This window comes from Glycine soja, chromosome 3, assembly GCF_004193775.1.
Source record: "Glycine soja cultivar W05 chromosome 3, ASM419377v2, whole genome shotgun sequence".
Taxonomy (NCBI): domain Eukaryota; kingdom Viridiplantae; phylum Streptophyta; class Magnoliopsida; order Fabales; family Fabaceae; genus Glycine; species Glycine soja.
In genome coordinates, this window is record NC_041004.1 from 3360903 (window position 1) to 3377740 (window position 16838).

A 16838-nucleotide genomic window follows, 5' to 3' on the forward strand; every position below is an offset into this window, starting at 1 on the left:
ATGGAAAACACAAAATCAACGAAATGATTGGTTTGGACCATTACAAGGATAAGAACGACAAATTCTTTAAAAAAACGAAAAGGAGAAGAGCCACTCATTATGGTTTCTACTATGTACGTCTTTCAAGATTGATAGAGGATCTTCTGCATTTTAAAATCATCTGCATGTGTAGCTTTCTACCAACTAGAATAGCTGTGTGTATGTGAAAATTAACAGCATGCATGTGTAGTTGTCTTCCAGTAAAATTTGCTGCATCTAGGTGTGGTGGTCTTCAAGCTAGGTGTAGTCGAGGTCTTCCAGGTGTAGTGCATGCAGGTGTAGTAATTTCTGTGTTCACACACTCGTTGATCAAGATTAAATCTTATGCACTTATGCGAGTATTTAAAAAGTTAATTATGTGACCCTTTAAAATGCTCACGTACGAGTCTGTTTAAAACTTATCTAAAAGTTTCTATAAGCAAAGAATTTTTTTTTTCATAAAGTAAAATTAATTAACAAGAGTTAAAATATCAGATTTTGGAGAAATTGATATGAGAAAACTTTTATAAATTAGTTATACATATGTTAATTTTAAGTATTTTCTTTTTTAGATTTTTGATTTTTATTTTTGTACGGGGACACTCTCAATCTTACCGAGTACGTAAGGTATTGAAGACATGTTGAAACTACCTTCTTTTTTTTTTTTACTTTGGTCTTTGTAATTTTTTCGTATTCTTGTAAAATTTTATTTGTTTTTTTCCTTGATATTTTATTTTAATATCTGTAATATATATATATATATATATATATATATATATATATATATATATAATATAATATGCTGATAATTGATTTTTAATTCCTATTAATAAAATTCATAACAATTAATTCAAAATGAGTCAAATATTATGGGAATTAAAAAAATAGATATATTTGATGGAATAAAAAATAACAAGAATAAAAATAAATTTTACAAAGCCATTGAAACATTTTTCGTGCATGAACCAAAACTAAAAATATTTAAACTTATATCTATTTAAACTTGTTTATATATATAATTATTTTTAGAGGACTTTATTAGGCGAGAGTGAGAGAAATGAAAATGAAAATTAATCATTAAATTTTTCATAACTGATCAACATTAAAATATATAAAGGGCTTATGTGAATAAATTTCTCTATAAACAATTATAAAAGACATGCCCATATCTTATCATATTTAATAAGAAATATAAAAAGATAAAAATATATTTGAACCCATAAATATTTTTTTAATCATCATCTTATCTATATTTATCAAACTTACAACCTTCTTGTTGTTTTTACTTTACAATTAAATGTTTTAAGAGTTTGGATCGCCGAGTAGTTTTGCAAAGAACCCGTCAAAGATCATAATAATTTAATGCAATGTTGTAAAAATTAACCTGATCATTAACTCATTTGATGCATCAAATTAATGGATAAGTAGTTTAACCTTTTTAATCGATAGGTCACTAATTGAATAGACTCATTCAATATATATTAAAAAATAATATAAGTTACATAATTTGATTGATTTATATTTTAAATTTAAATTCATTTTCATGATAAAAAAATACTTAATATAAAAATAAAAATTAAATAATTAAAATTCATAACAAAACAAGTCAATAAATAATAAATCAATAACACAACATTTCTCCATCCGAGCAGCAGAGAAAATTCCATTTTGTTTTGGGCGCTATTCCTATCACAACACAACATTTAATAATTTTTATTAAACAAAGCAATTTTTTTTTTATATAAATGAAATAAAGTCAAAAGAACTAAGAATCTAAGAACAAATTCCTGCTAAGGTCTTGGCAAAGGCCATTTGTAGGATAATAATAATAATAATAATAATAATAATAATAATAATAATAATAATAATAATAATAATAATATGCCAAAATAATTGACAATTAAGAACAAAACAGTGACAACCCTATTAGAAAAAAAGAAAAAGAGAAATGATACAGCACAAGTAAGATCAGTGATGGGCATTGACAAATTTAATGGGACAAGCATGGACCTTGACCCCTCTCTCAAATATATATATATATATATATATATATATATATATATATTATAAATCAATCGGATTGAATTATATATAGCTCAACTTTAACCTGTTTATTTTAAAATTTTAATTTTTAACTCAAGTTCAATGAATCATTTATGGAATCAAGTCTCAAACTTTGTTTGAGTGGGTTTTGTTCATTTCCAGCCTCTATGACGATGGTGGTAATAATTGTTGGGGTAATTGTAGGAAGTGGTGACAATAGTAGTGGTGGTGAAGAAAATGATAGGAGAGATATGTAGTAGTAACGATAATCAAGGTTATCAACATCGAGAGTTTACGTAAACTCGTAAAAGTTTTATAAACTCGACTCGTAGACTCGTAAGAGCCTACTTCATATAAAAATAATAACAAAATATCTATAAATAACATACTAATTAAATATTTCAACAATATAATAAAATAAAACAGTAAATTATAAAGTTCAAAATATTTAAATAAACAAGTCTAGTAATAATACATTAATACTAGACAATAACTTGTAGAGGTTATAGTAGTGGTAGATCATTTTCATTGAGAGTTTGATGTTATTAGAAAATAAGGGTTTAATATTATTAAAGGTGAGAATTTGTATTTGAGAATAACACGCTAAATGAATGTATGTTGAATGCTAAATAGAAAACAATAAAAAATTACTTACATTTTGTTTTAATTTTTTTAACTTGCTATCTCGTTGACTTGGTAGTAAACTCGAGAGTTTATCGAGTTTACTTAGAATTTATAGAGTTTACTCAGATTCTACTAAAAAAAAAGTTTATTCAAGAGTCAACTCGTAGAGGACAAGTTGACTCGTAAACTTATAAGAGTTAGCGAGTTAATTCGAGAGTTTGATAACCATGACGGTAATGATGGGGGTGATAACAATGATAAAAGTGGTGCCCACATTGGTAGTGATTGTTGCTACAACAACAACAATAATAATAGTGACAATAACAATAACCAAGGTAGTTACAATAGTGGTGGTGGTAGTAGCAACAATGGTTATGGTGGAAATGATGGTAGTAGTAATAATGATGGTGGTAGAAGTGGTGGTAGTGAAGGTGGTGAGAGAGAGGGAGAAAAAACAACTATCTTATCTTGTTGTTCTTTAACCCAACTCTCTTCTCAATATAAGAAATATATTGCACTAACATGATAGGATAGATGATATAGGATAAACAAATCATATCTTATTAATTATAGGTAAATCAAACAATTTACTACAACAAAATGTGATAGTTATCCTATCATTTCATAGTAACAAAACAAATCCTTATCCTTTTTCACACCTTAATCTAAACTGTGAGAACAATTATCTAATCTTTAATGATATTATTGGTGAATATAATGCAACACAATCTTCATGAGGGTGTTGAAAAATTGAGGGGGGTTTAACATCCAAGAACTTCATCAATGGACCACAAGCACATCATATTATATGTTGATCAACTTTTTTCTTTCTATCCAATGTGAAATTTCAAGAAAATAAAGAACAAGATCACATGGACAATCTTATTCCAAACATGCACCATGTTATTTTCACATTTCAGTCACCAAAAGTTGGCAGAAAATGCTAGGACATCTCAATGGTAGAGTCTTGGAGCAGGCGTTAAAGGGTTGTAGTGTAAGGTTGCAACAAATTTTGCTCATAGCCAATTTAGGAAAAATGAGCAAGCCATTTTCTCTTGCTAGCGTAGTGACGTAGGGACATCCCAAGATATTATGACGCCTACAACAGTGGAAACAAAGTAGAAACAAGTTGTACTTCAAAAGTGGCCAACCAACACACATGATATGTGCAAAAGGAGCAATTCAGAAATTTATAAGCATGTTGTTCCCTATAAATACCTGTTTATTTAATTTTTTAGTATTATTTTGTTTATTATATTACATATTATGCTTTAAATAGTTTTTATATTATTTAATACTATTAAACTTATTATTATTAGTACTAATTAGTTTATTATACATTATATGCTATGTTTTGCATAAAAAAGTTAGACACAAACAGAGGTCCAATCATACATTATGAGTTATGTTTTACATTGTTGGACTTAAAAGAAAAGTTAAGTCCAACAATTCAAAATAGACGAGAGAAAGGAGTCTTTTCTGAAACCCTAACGCATCAGGTGTTGTTACCATTTGACGACAGTAGTTCCACCCCTAAACAAGATCCTGAAAGCCTAACTCATATGGTGCTCATACGTTAGTAGCGCTGCCCCAAAGAAGAGAACGTAGAGGGGTGGGAGGTCACAGAAATTGTCGATGACGACGGTCACAATGCCATGTATGATGATATATGGCAAATGTTGCAATGCCATGGCTCACGATGGTGAAGGAAGCACCAGCAGCAACAATCGAGCATGATTCTTCACCAATCACGCCAGCAACAACCGACCGAAGGAGAAGGAAAACACCGAATAACTAATGCAAAAGGGGAAACAAATGCGAGAAAAATGAAACAACCCTAACCAGGTCTTGTAATTCCTGTGACACAAAAAACAACCGACCCAAGTGTTGTTTCATTAATATTTTTTTTGATCCAACTAGATTTGCAATGAATCTATCTCAAGTCTACTAAAAATTAAGTTTGCTCATGAATTGACTTAGTTGTGATAAATAAACTCATAAATTCATCTAAATTAATGAGTTAACTTTAAAGTTTGATATCATGATTATATGAACCTAGGGGAATGGTTTTTGCATAAGTGAAATAACTTTTGTTGTTTAGTTTTGGAAAATATTTTTGAAATGTCTATAAGAAGTAAAACATAAGTGAAATATAAATATAATTATATAATATTTGAAACAATGACAATTAATGTGATGTTACCGTGTGGTCAACTATATATTTGAGCACAATTGATTCCATACTGATTTATTGTTAAATTAACGGTTCACAATGATGACCCAGTTTTCTACTACACGACACCAGAGGTAAGAGAAATCAGTGTATTTTTCCTTTGGATTGTTTATAATTGACTTAGATGAGGCCAACTTGTTTTTTTTAGAGAGATGGTCTCTTTTTTGTGGTTCCAATTGCACTTATGGTGGAAATTGTATATCTTTCTTTACTATGATATATAATACTATTTAACTTCAAAAAAAAAAAATTAATACAAGAATCAGAACTGTCCCACCACCACTATCAAACACCATAACCCCCAAACCTCCAACCAAACAACCACCATCTCCATAACCAAACCAACAAACTCAGATCCCCTGAACAATAATTACCCTAAAACCCATCAACGATGCAAACCTACAAACACATATCTTCCTTCTCTCTCTCTTAGATTTGCGCTTTCTCTCTCTTAGATCCACGTTTTCTCTCGCTCAGATCGGTCGCTCTCTAAAATTTGCACACTCTCTCTCAGATCTGCTATCTCTCGCTAAGATCTGCGCTATCCTACCTCTTCCACCATGTTGTCATCAGCGTGTCCCCAACAGGATTAGTCCCCTGGAGCACCTGACCACCACAACATCGTCGTCTCCTTTGAATGTCGCTTATTGTGCTGAAGAGATTTCGTGATGGTGGAAGCAAGTCAAAAAATAATATATTTTAATTTTGCAAGGATAAAAAATTTTACAATGACTAAATTTGAACATTTCCATAGTCCTTAAGAAAATGGTGTAAGGGTGGTTTAATTTTCTGTGAGAATATCATTCTCTTTTTGAAACTAAAAAGTACTGGGAAGGAAAGGAAGTCCAAACCATGAGCACCCCGCTTTGATGTGATCATTTGAGGTCAATGGAAAACGAACGCTGTTTTTTAAGTTGAAGTTAGACATCAACAATATCCTCTTCCACTGGAGTCCTTTTAGAATCCATGTGTTCATCAATGACATATTGGTATAACTTATCCAGATCCTTAAAAGAACTGAAATATTGTTGCCTATGTATTGGAAGAAGAAGAAGAACAACACACAGGAAAAGTTGGGCATAGAATTAGAAGAAGTGAATGCAACACTGTGGCCTATGTATTAGAGAAACACAATGCGTGAAAGAAATCTTACTTTTGAATATGATAGAACTCTTACGTTCACCATCCTTTTGTGTTATATTTAGAAAGGTAGATGTTTCATCGACCAATTAACTTTTTTTTAATCATAATAGTAATACGAAATAATTTTTATTGAAAATAGCGATTAATTTTTATCGGAGATTATAAGTGCACAAAGAAAAAAATGTAATTGACTCTACTAAAGTAATTTGTAGTCAAATTTCTCATAACAAAGATTAATTATCAATAAATCAAATAAATACATTACAAGTCACAACAATATCAATAACTTGACCCGAAAAATTAGGTTAATCCTTTTATATATATTGTTAGCTCTTTGGCAAGTGTACCAAATCGTTACAAGTAGTAAAGTTCTCGGAAGTCCGAGTGTCGAATCCACAGGGACTTTGTTTGTACTTAGATTAATGCAAACCCAATTTAAAAGCAAGAGATAAGAATTTAAAATAGAAGATAGAAGATAAGGTAAAGAAAAGATAAGATATTTAAAGATAAAATTAGAAGATAAAAGAAAAGATAAGATATTTAAAGACAAAATTAGAAGATAAAAGAAAAGATAAAAGATTGAAAGATCAAAATAAAAGATGAAATATTTAAATTGAGATATGATAAAGATAACTACTTCTACGAAATTCAAATAAATAAAATCTATATAATAAAATTGCTAAAACCTAACCAGTCTAATCAGCCTAGATATATGGATTCAGGATTTGTCTGTTATCAATACCAGTGAACTAATTCTGCCCCACATCTATCCATCTACTTGCCCCTGATGCCTCACGATGACAAGCCTACCTTAATTACCTATCTTCCAAATTCCCTTTGCGAAGACTAAATAACTAAGATGCATTAGGATTACATTCTAGATGTTTGCTAAAGCATGGGCATTGGGGCATTAAGTCATGCTAACCCAATAATTTCTTTCTTTTAGTGTTCTATTAAGCGTTACCCTCTCCCGAGTGGCCTAACCCTTAAAACCGATTCACGCATTCATTCCTTATCCCTAATTAGGCTTTACCCTCTCCCGAGTGGCCTAAAGACTAACAGAAAACAAAGTCCGAGATGCAGAATAAGCAAGAAAGAAATACAGATAAAAGAATCTGGAAGGAAACCCCTCTAAAAGATAACTCGATAATTTCTTCCTTTTAGTGTTCTCTTAAGCGTTACCCTCTCCCGAGTGGCCTAACCCTTAAAACAGATTCAAGTATTCATTCCTTACCGCTAATTAGGCTTTACCCTCTCCCGAGTGGACTAAACCCTAACAGAAAGCAAGTTCAGAGATACAAGATGTAAAAAGAAAGAACGGTAAATAAAGAACCTGGAGGAAATTCCTCTTTTTATTGATAACTCTTGAAATGCTCCATACATCATTGACTTTTTAGGCCTGTCAGGCCCTAGCTAGGGGATTAGCCACTCATGATCATGAGGACTTTACAATGAGAGGAGGGGTGAAAGAAAGAAAGGGAGTAAATGAAAACCCCTAGGAGAGGGGGTTCTGTGGTGGTCTTTTCCTAGGCTGACCCTTTTATTTATAAATGCAAACTTGGGCTTGGGCCTTCGTAGTCTCGCTGAGTGCGAAACCTTGCGCTCAGCGCGTGTCTTGCGCTTAGCACCTTGCTAGACTTGGGCTTCTTCTGATTTTCTTCTTTTTTTTCTTTATTTTTGCCCCTTTTTGCTTGTTGTACCTCCCTTTTTCACATCTGCAATCAAAATTCAAAATTAATTAAATCTTTCCAAATTAAAGCATAAATAACTGCTAAATAATTAATTCAAAGTTAATTTTAGACCGATTTTCCACTACTAATTCACTATTATTTAGCAGTTATCAAAATCCCCCAAATTAAACTTTGCTTGTCCCCAAGCAAATAAAATTATTCCATTCTTAAGCAAAAAATTCCTCAAGTAAGTTCCAAGCATTCCAACACTCTACGTGACTTCAATTCCTTGATCCTTTGACTGGCCTCTTTGCATCTGTCATGATCTTAAAATAAAAGCATAAACATAAGAGCAGAAACAAGTCAATTATCTGGAATTCCAACAGGTCCGGCTTGCCTTACTTCCTTACAAAGCTGGTGTTTCTCTCTGCTCACAAGTGTCTGGTCAAGTGTTTGCAATTTTAACAACCTGTAAATAAAACTCAAGAGTTTTGTACTTCATCTCGGTTAAGGTTAGCCTTAATTACCTTCGGTGGATCACTAAGGACTTTTATGACTTGTAATGGGGTCTGGCTAACAAAGAATCATGGTTTTTCTTGGAAATTCAAAATATAAGATTATAAGAGAGCATGCATTCCAAAAAATTTGATTTCTTGCCAAGACCTATTTTCCACTTTTAGCCCCTTTTGCCTTTAGCACTTTTCACTGACACCTCTCTTTTTCATTCTTGCCCTTTTTATTTATTATATTTTTTTTCTTTTTCTTTTTCCTTTTTTTTTCTTTTTTTTCTCAATAATAAGCATGATAATAACAATGGGCTCACAATTATTTAGAGGTGTTCTAGTGTGTGCTATTTCCTTGGCTACTTTACCCATTTGTTCAAAATCCCCCAAATTAAGGCCTTATTATCATTTGGAACCCTACTGCTCTCTTAGAATCCTAAGCAAGGTCAGGAATATCAATTTCTTGGCTTAGGGTTCTACTCAGAATAAATCATTATAATTCTTTTGGCTCAATATGGGTGCAAGGGATAAAATTACGTTGGGTTGGCTTTTTGGCTGAGTGGGTAAAATAAAACAAACATGGCCTTGATCATATCCACCTTAAGTAACTAATTTTAACAGTCCAAGAATGATGCAAAACTAAGAGTTTAAAAACAGGCGTTTTCTCTCACAATTAAGGTCACTCTCTCACCGGGATAAATTCAGTATTAGCGTACCAGATGTGTCTTCATTCCATCAAGCTAACCTTTCCTTTTCCGTGAATCATGTTTCATTCCTTGATCTAACGTTTGCTTCCAAGACCAGTGTTTTCCAATGACTAGTAGCCTTTCAAGTGTTGGACCTTTCAGAACAAACTCAGAATTGCCATTTCTCAAGTTATCATGCAATTTATTTATTCACGCATAAATTTAAACTACTGAAATTAAATTGCTGGAATCCAAATGCATAAAATCAAAATAAAGAAAAGAAATAACACAACTATCCTAAAAAAAACAAAATGTGATTAACTAAAAGAGAGATAAAGTAAGAAATCCTGGGTTGCCTCCCAGTAAGCGCTTCTTTAACGTCATTAGCTTGACGAGTCAAATGTCTTCAAGGTGGCATGAAGGTCACGTAGAACACATCTTCCTTGCATTTTCGCCTTTTAGTTAGAGACGCCATGAAACTCGTGTATTCTGGAAGCACCTTCCACATTATTACAAGAGAAGTGGTGGTGATCAAGGAAAGAATGACACTTAAGGCTTTCTCATGTTTTCCATGCCTTTCTTCCTTGACAATTAGTTGATGAGGAGGGGTATTGACTTGGAGAATACTTTCTTGTGAGTACTTCTCCCATTGTTGTGCTTTCTCCTCATTTCTTTCTCTTTCTTCCTTCTTTTCTCCTTCTTCATCACGCACATCTTCCTCAGTTTTCTTTTCTTCCTTTTCTCTCTTAGTGAAAATTACCTTGTAATCCTCTTTGGGTTCCATCTCAGTATTTATCGCAAAGGTTTCAGTGGGCTTTTCAGCAATTGACTCAGCTAGTTGGCCTATTTGTATTTCTAGGTTTTTGATGGCTGCATCTGTGCTCTTTTGGTGTGATCTCGTCTCCTGGATGAATGCCTTTGTTTCTTGGATGAGACTTAATAGCATTTCCTTTATACTAATAGGCGGCTTCTCTTGATGACTCGGACCCTGGCTAGGATGCTGATAGGGTGAACCCCTTTGGTTGAAGTTATTACTTGGATAATATCTCCAATCGTGGTCCTGCAAAAAATTATCGCTCTGATAGAATCCTAGTGGTCCTCTTTGATGGAATCCTTGATGATTATGGCTGCCCATGTAGTTAACTTCATTGGATGCTTCATCTTTGACCATGCATAAGCCTGACTCATGTGTTCCTCCACATATGTGACATCCCCTTACCTGCATAATAGAAGAGTGAGAATGACTTACCGCTTGTAGTTGCTGTGGAAGTTTGTAGAGGGTCTCTGTCAGGGCTTCTAATTGTTGGGACAACAACTTCTTTTGAGCCAAGATTGCATCTTGAGTGGTTAGTTCTAGAAGGCTTCTCTTTGTTGGTGCATATGTGTGATCACGAAGAATGGCGTGATCACTAGCTGCCATGTTTTCTATGAGTTCCATTGCCTCCTCCGGTGTCTTTAGCTTGATCTTCCCTCCTGCGGATGCATCTAGTAATTGCTTTGATTGTGGTCGCAGGCCATCTATGAAGATGTTTAGTTGCACCGGTTCACTGTACCCATGTGTAGGCGTCTTCCTTAGCAGTCCGCGGAAGCGGTCAAGTGCCTCGCTAAGGGATTCATCGAGAAATTGATGGAAGGAAGAGATTTCCCTCTTCCCTTCAACAGTCTTTGATTCTGGAAAGTATTTCTTTAAGAATTTCTCTACAACTTCTTCCCATGTCCGCAGGCTATTCCCCTTAAACGAGCGAAGCCATAATTTTGCTTTACCTGCTAGTGAAAAAGTGAAAAGATTGAGGCGTGTTGCATTTTCAGGAACCCCAGCTATCTTCACCGTGTTGCAAATGTCAATGTATGTGGCCAGGTGTGCGTATGGATCTTCACTTGGTAGGCCGTGAAATAGATTCCCTTGAATCAGCTGGATCAAGGAATATGGATATGAGAAGTTGGCCGCCTGCACCTCTGGTATCGCTATGCTGGTGAAGTATTGAGGTATAATAGGACTAGAGTAATCCTCTAGCGTCATCCTCTTTGGACGATCTTCTGCCATGATTCGTTCTTTAAAGAAGGAATGTGCATTGTTCACAAAAGAAACAACTACCGTGCACGTTATCACAGAATAAAAATTAAACTTAAATATCTTTTTTTTGTAATTTTGAAATTTTATTTTATTTTATATTTTTTTTTCAAAAAAAAAAGATGATAATAAAGAGAAAAAATTTGAAAAATAAAATGAAGCAACTAAAAAAATAATAGATACAAAAAAAAGTAAAATAAAAAAAAATAAAAAGTGAAAACTAATTGCTTTAAAATTGGAATATGCAAATAATCAAGTACGGAAAACAAAGTCCCCGGCAACGGCGCCAAAAACTTGTTAGCTCTTTGGCAAGTGTACCAAATCGTTACAAGTAGTAAAGTTCTCGGAAGTCCGAGTGTCGAATCCACAGGGACTTTGTTTGTACTTAGATTAATGCAAACCCAATTTAAAAGCAAGAGATAAGAATTTAAAATAGAAGATAGAAGATAAGGTAAAGAAAAGATAAGATATTTAAAGATAAAATTAGAAGATAAAAGAAAAGATAAGATATTTAAAGACAAAATTAGAAGATAAAAGAAAAGATAAAAGATTGAAAGATCAAAATAAAAGATGAAGTATTTAAATTGAGATATGATAAAGATAACTACTTCTACGAAATTCAAATAAATAAAATCTATATAATAAAATTGCTAAAACCTAACCAGTCTAATCAGCCTAGATATATGGATTCAGGATTTGTCTGTTATCAATACCAGTGAACTAATTCTGCCCCACATCTATCCATCTACTTGCCCCTGATGCCTCACGATGACAAGCCTACCTTAATTACCTATCTTCCAAATTCCCTTTGCGAAGACTAAATAACTAAGATGCATTAGGATTACATTCTAGATGTTTGCTAAAGCATGGGCATTGGGGCATTAAGTCATGCTAACCCAATAATTTCTTTCTTTTAGTGTTCTATTAAGCGTTACCCTCTCCCGAGTGGCCTAACCCTTAAAACCGATTCACGCATTCATTCCTTATCCCTAATTAGGCTTTACCCTCTCCCGAGTGGCCTAAAGACTAACAGAAAACAAAGTCCGAGATGCAGAATAAGCAAGAAAGAAATACAGATAAAAGAATCTGGAAGGAAACCCCTCTAAAAGATAACTCGATAATTTCTTCCTTTTAGTGTTCTCTTAAGCGTTACCCTCTCCCGAGTGGCCTAACCCTTAAAACAGATTCAAGTATTCATTCCTTACCGCTAATTAGGCTTTACCCTCTCCCGAGTGGACTAAACCCTAACAGAAAGCAAGTTCAGAGATACAAGATGTAAAAAGAAAGAACGGTAAATAAAGAACCTGGAGGAAATTCCTCTTTTTATTGATAACTCTTGAAATGCTCCATACATCATTGACTTTTTAGGCCTGTCAGGCCCTAGCTAGGGGATTAGCCACTCATGATCATGAGGACTTTACAATGAGAGGAGGGGTGAAAGAAAGAAAGGGAGTAAATGAAAACCCCTAGGAGAGGGGGTTCTGTGGTGGTCTTTTCCTAGGCTGACCCTTTTATTTATAAATGCAAACTTGGGCTTGGGCCTTCGTAGTCTCGCTGAGTGCGAAACCTTGCGCTCAGCGCGTGTCTTGCGCTTAGCACCTTGTTAGACTTGGGCTTCTTCTGATTTTCTTCTTCTTTTTCTTTATTTTTGCCCCTTTTTGCTTGTTGTACCTCCCTTTTTCACATCTGCAATCAAAATTCAAAATTAATTAAATCTTTCCAAATTAAAGCATAAATAACTGCTAAATAATTAATTCAAAGTTAATTTTAGACCGATTTTCCACTACTAATTCACTATTATTTAGCAGTTATCATATATCAACTTGGAGGTTAGACTAAGAAAATAAATCTAATTTCATATAAGATAAATGAAAGGGCAAGTCGGTCAAGCAAGGTGAAAATATACATATAGTTTGATGCATATATGAACTAAAGAGGCAAAAACATAACGAAAAAGTGGATATATATATATTCTGAATAAGGCTATATGAATGGTGGGTTCGACTGGCTGGGAATGTCATGACAACATGTTCCAGTTCTATCACAGATTGAAGGACACAATAAAGGATTATATTAATTAACCGATTATTCCAATCACTAATAATGTTTCTTTCTTTTATGTTTCTCTGTCAAAGATAAAGTTCTATATTGCTCAAACAATTATAAAAAAATACAAAATTTGATAAATTATTGGGTGCTTTAATACTTATGTCCTGCAGAAGCTGAAGCTGCTTTAAACAATAATATCAGGATTTTCTATAGTTATTTATACAACTGCACAAAATGTACTCATAAAAAATAATATATTTTTGGTCCTTTTTATAAAAAAAGAAGTTTTAATGTATCAACTTATTTATTATAAAATAGATCAGAGATAGTATTATTTGTTTTCATATATTTATAAACTCCAATATATATATATATATATATATATATATATATATATTTTTTTTTTTTTATACATTTATAAATTACAAAGTTGGATGAAACTGCACGACGTTGAAGTTTTTTTTTTCTAAACTGCACGTGATCCTAATACAGTAATACGGCCTGAATTATATACGGTTGTTAAGTCCCCATTAATATTATGTGGTTCATAGCCGAAGGTAATAATTATGGGTCCTGCATATTATGTGGTGGATTTTAAATACTCAAAAATCAAGGATGGTACCCAATTTTAAAGTGACTATTACTTTTTCATTGATTCCATACTAATTTATTGTTAAATTAACGGTTCACAAAGGTGACCCAGTTCTCTAAGACACGACACTAGCTATAGAGGTAAGAGAAATCAGTGTATAGGCGGTGTGATCAAGTGGACAGGATTAATCAAAAGAAGTGACAATTTAGTTTCTATAGTTTCTTTCAATTATGTGTGTGGCCCCTATCATTCCTAACTTTCAGATTTTTATGAAGTTTTCCTATCATGTTTATCCACATCTACGTATAAAAAAGGTAGCTCTTATATATCATCCTACCATTAAAATTGTACTACAAACCTCTCTCCGTATCACTCCAAGTTATAGGTCACATTGTCACAATGTGGTCACCAATTGTTCTACTGTTGTGCCTTATTCCTCCTGTGTTCTTGCTATTCTTCTTCCAATACCGTAGAACCTTCAAGAACTCAAACCTTCCACCAGGTCCTAGAGGCCTTCCCATAATAGGGAATCTCCATCAGCTAGATAGCTCGAATCTTCATCTTCAGCTATGGAAACTCTCAAAGAAGTATGGCCCTATATTTTCCCTTCAACTAGGTTTAAGGCCCGCCATAGTGATTTCCTCATCCAAAGTGGCCAAAGAGGCACTTAAAACCCATGACGTTGAGTTTAGTGGAAGACCAAAATTACTTGGCCAACAGAAACTGTCCTACAATGGAAAAGACATATCATTTTCACCAAATGGTAGTTATTGGAGAGAAATGAGAAAACTTTGTGTTGTCCATGTCCTTAGCTCTAGACGTGTCTCGAGCTTTTCCTCAATAATAAATTGTGAGGTTAAGCAAATGATAAAGAAAATATCTAGGCATGCCTCATCTTTAAAGGTTACAAATTTGAATGAAGTGTTGATATCTCTAACTTGCGCTATTATATGTAGAATTGCTTTTGGGAGAAGGTACGAAGATGAAGGAACTGAAAGGAGTAGGTTCCAGGAGCTACTCAATGAGTGTGAGGCCATGTTGAGTATCTTCTTTGTTTCGGATTATGTTCCATTCTTGGGTTGGATTGATAAACTGAGTGGACTGCAAGCACGTCTTGAGAAAAGTTTCAAGGAGTTGGATAAGTTTTCCCAAGAGGTCATTGAGGAACACATGGATCCCAACAGAAGGACTTCAAAGGAAGAGGATATAATTGATGTCTTACTTCAACTGAAGAAGAAGCGTTCGTTTTCAACAGACCTCACTATTGATCACATCAAAGCGGTGTTCATGGTTTGAATCTCTCTTCTATACTTTTCATTCAATTTATCAATTGAAATAACAAAATCACATTTGAAAGAAAAAAGCACGTCTTACTCAGGGAAGACAAAAAAATATACTTATCCATGATTCATCTAGTTCCTCCAAATAAAATTCAATCCAATCTATGTACTTGTTTTTTTTTTTTTTAAAAAAAAAACTTATTAACTATTATTTTTATATATAACACTCAGTTAAAGAATTAAAAGGTTTATTTATTTATTGGAATACATTTAACACTCACAATAAAACAATTTTTCACATTCAATTAAAAAAATATTTTATTCCTTAACAAGTTTCATGAGACATTGATTAATATTTATCTTACGAAAAATATTTGGATTAGATTAGATGAGTCATATAATCAAATTGATGGATATCAATTCAACCGGGCAAAATGGCATGCCTCATGCATTTCATATGGTCGATCTCATCTAATAAAATAAAAAAATTGTTATTGTGCTTAGTTGTTGATGTACTAACGACTTATTCCCTTCTACAGGACTTGCTTATAGCAGCAACGGATCCCACTGCAGCAACAACAGTTTGGGCTATGACCGAACTAGTAAGACACCCAAGGGTAATGAAGAAAGTTCAAGAAGAAATTAGAAACCTAGGAGGTAAGAAAGATTTCTTAGAAGAAAATGACATTCAGAAGTTTCCCTATTTCAAGGCAGTGATAAAAGAGACATTGAGATTATACCCACCAGTGCCACTCCTTTTGCCAAAAGAGACAAATGAAAATTGCATTATAGATGGTTATGAAATTGCAGCCAAGACATTAGTATATGTGAATGCTTTGGCTATTCAAAGAGACCCTGAAATATGGGAAGACCCAGAAGAATTTTTGCCTGAGAGGTTCTTATACAGCACTATAGATTTTCGAGGGCAAGATTTTGAGTTAATTCCATTTGGTGCTGGTCGTAGAAGTTGCCCGGGCATGCTTATGGCAACTGCCTCATTGGATCTTATACTTGCTAATCTTCTTTATTTATTTGATTGGGAATTGCCAGCAGGGATGAAAAAGGAAGACATCGATACTGAAGTCTTGCCAGGACTTGTCCAGTATAAGAAGAATCCTCTTTGTATTTTGGCCAAATGTCACATGTAAAAGTCTGTTAAAATTGTATTCTATAATCTATATAATTTTGGGTACAGAATCTATAATCTTCATTTATATATATAATAAAGGAAATCAAGTGGTCTTTAATGGGGTTGTTGCAGATGGGCCTTTGGTTTTGCTATCTATTCAGCGATTGTCATGGTCCTGGATACTCTCTAATTCCAATATTTGTAGTACGTGGTATTACTTTGCCAGTTGGTGCAATGATCCTTCTGTTGTTCTGAGGACTTTAGTTTCCTCTTGATGCAATTTTTGTTGTTCCTATGGGTCATATTTTGTGTTCAGGTTAATAATATTTGATTTGCCTTTCAAAAAATATATATATATATATAATAAAGAAAATATTTCTTTGGGTTTTCACAATTTAAATTATGTTACTTTTTAACCATTGTTTTAAAAAAACTTTACTTTTTAACTGTTTTTAGAATTCTCTACAATTCTAATAAATTCTCAATTTCAAATAAACCATATTAAACTTTAAAAAGTTAAAATCTTTTAAAAGATCAAATTTATGTCTTTCTAGAAAAATAAAAAAATGCAGGCACACGATAATGCCGGTGTTTTCAACATAGTGTTTCCTTTCACATATTCAAAGGCTATCGTGGATCTGGTTTAGACACAAAGGTCGGAAAGTGCTCTTCGTGGTTGAAAAATCATCTACTTTATCTGCATGTTTTCCTTGTTTCTCTTTAACGATATTGAAAAATAATAATTTGTTTGTATAATTTGTTGTTTTTCTTCTCTTATAACATGAGTCTTTTGTAAT

General features: G+C 33.2%; 2 protein-coding genes across 2 annotated transcripts; one reads left to right on the top strand and one right to left on the bottom strand.

Annotated features, from left to right (window-relative positions):
* Window positions 1-9326: 9326 nt before the first annotated feature.
* On the bottom strand, window positions 9327-10964 carry LOC114405639. The gene has a single exon (XM_028368082.1). The coding sequence runs from the start codon at window positions 10962-10964 to the stop codon at window positions 9327-9329; it is 1638 nt and encodes a 545-aa protein (XP_028223883.1).
* Window positions 10965-13959: 2995 nt separating this feature from the next.
* LOC114405914 (cytochrome P450 83B1-like) lies at window positions 13960-16343 on the top strand. The gene is made up of 2 exons (XM_028368438.1): window positions 13960-14922; window positions 15452-16343. The coding sequence occupies exons 1-2, from the start codon at window positions 14032-14034 to the stop codon at window positions 16058-16060; spliced, it is 1500 nt and encodes a 499-aa protein (XP_028224239.1). The 5' UTR covers window positions 13960-14031; the 3' UTR covers window positions 16061-16343.
* Window positions 16344-16838: the final 495 nt, after the last annotated feature.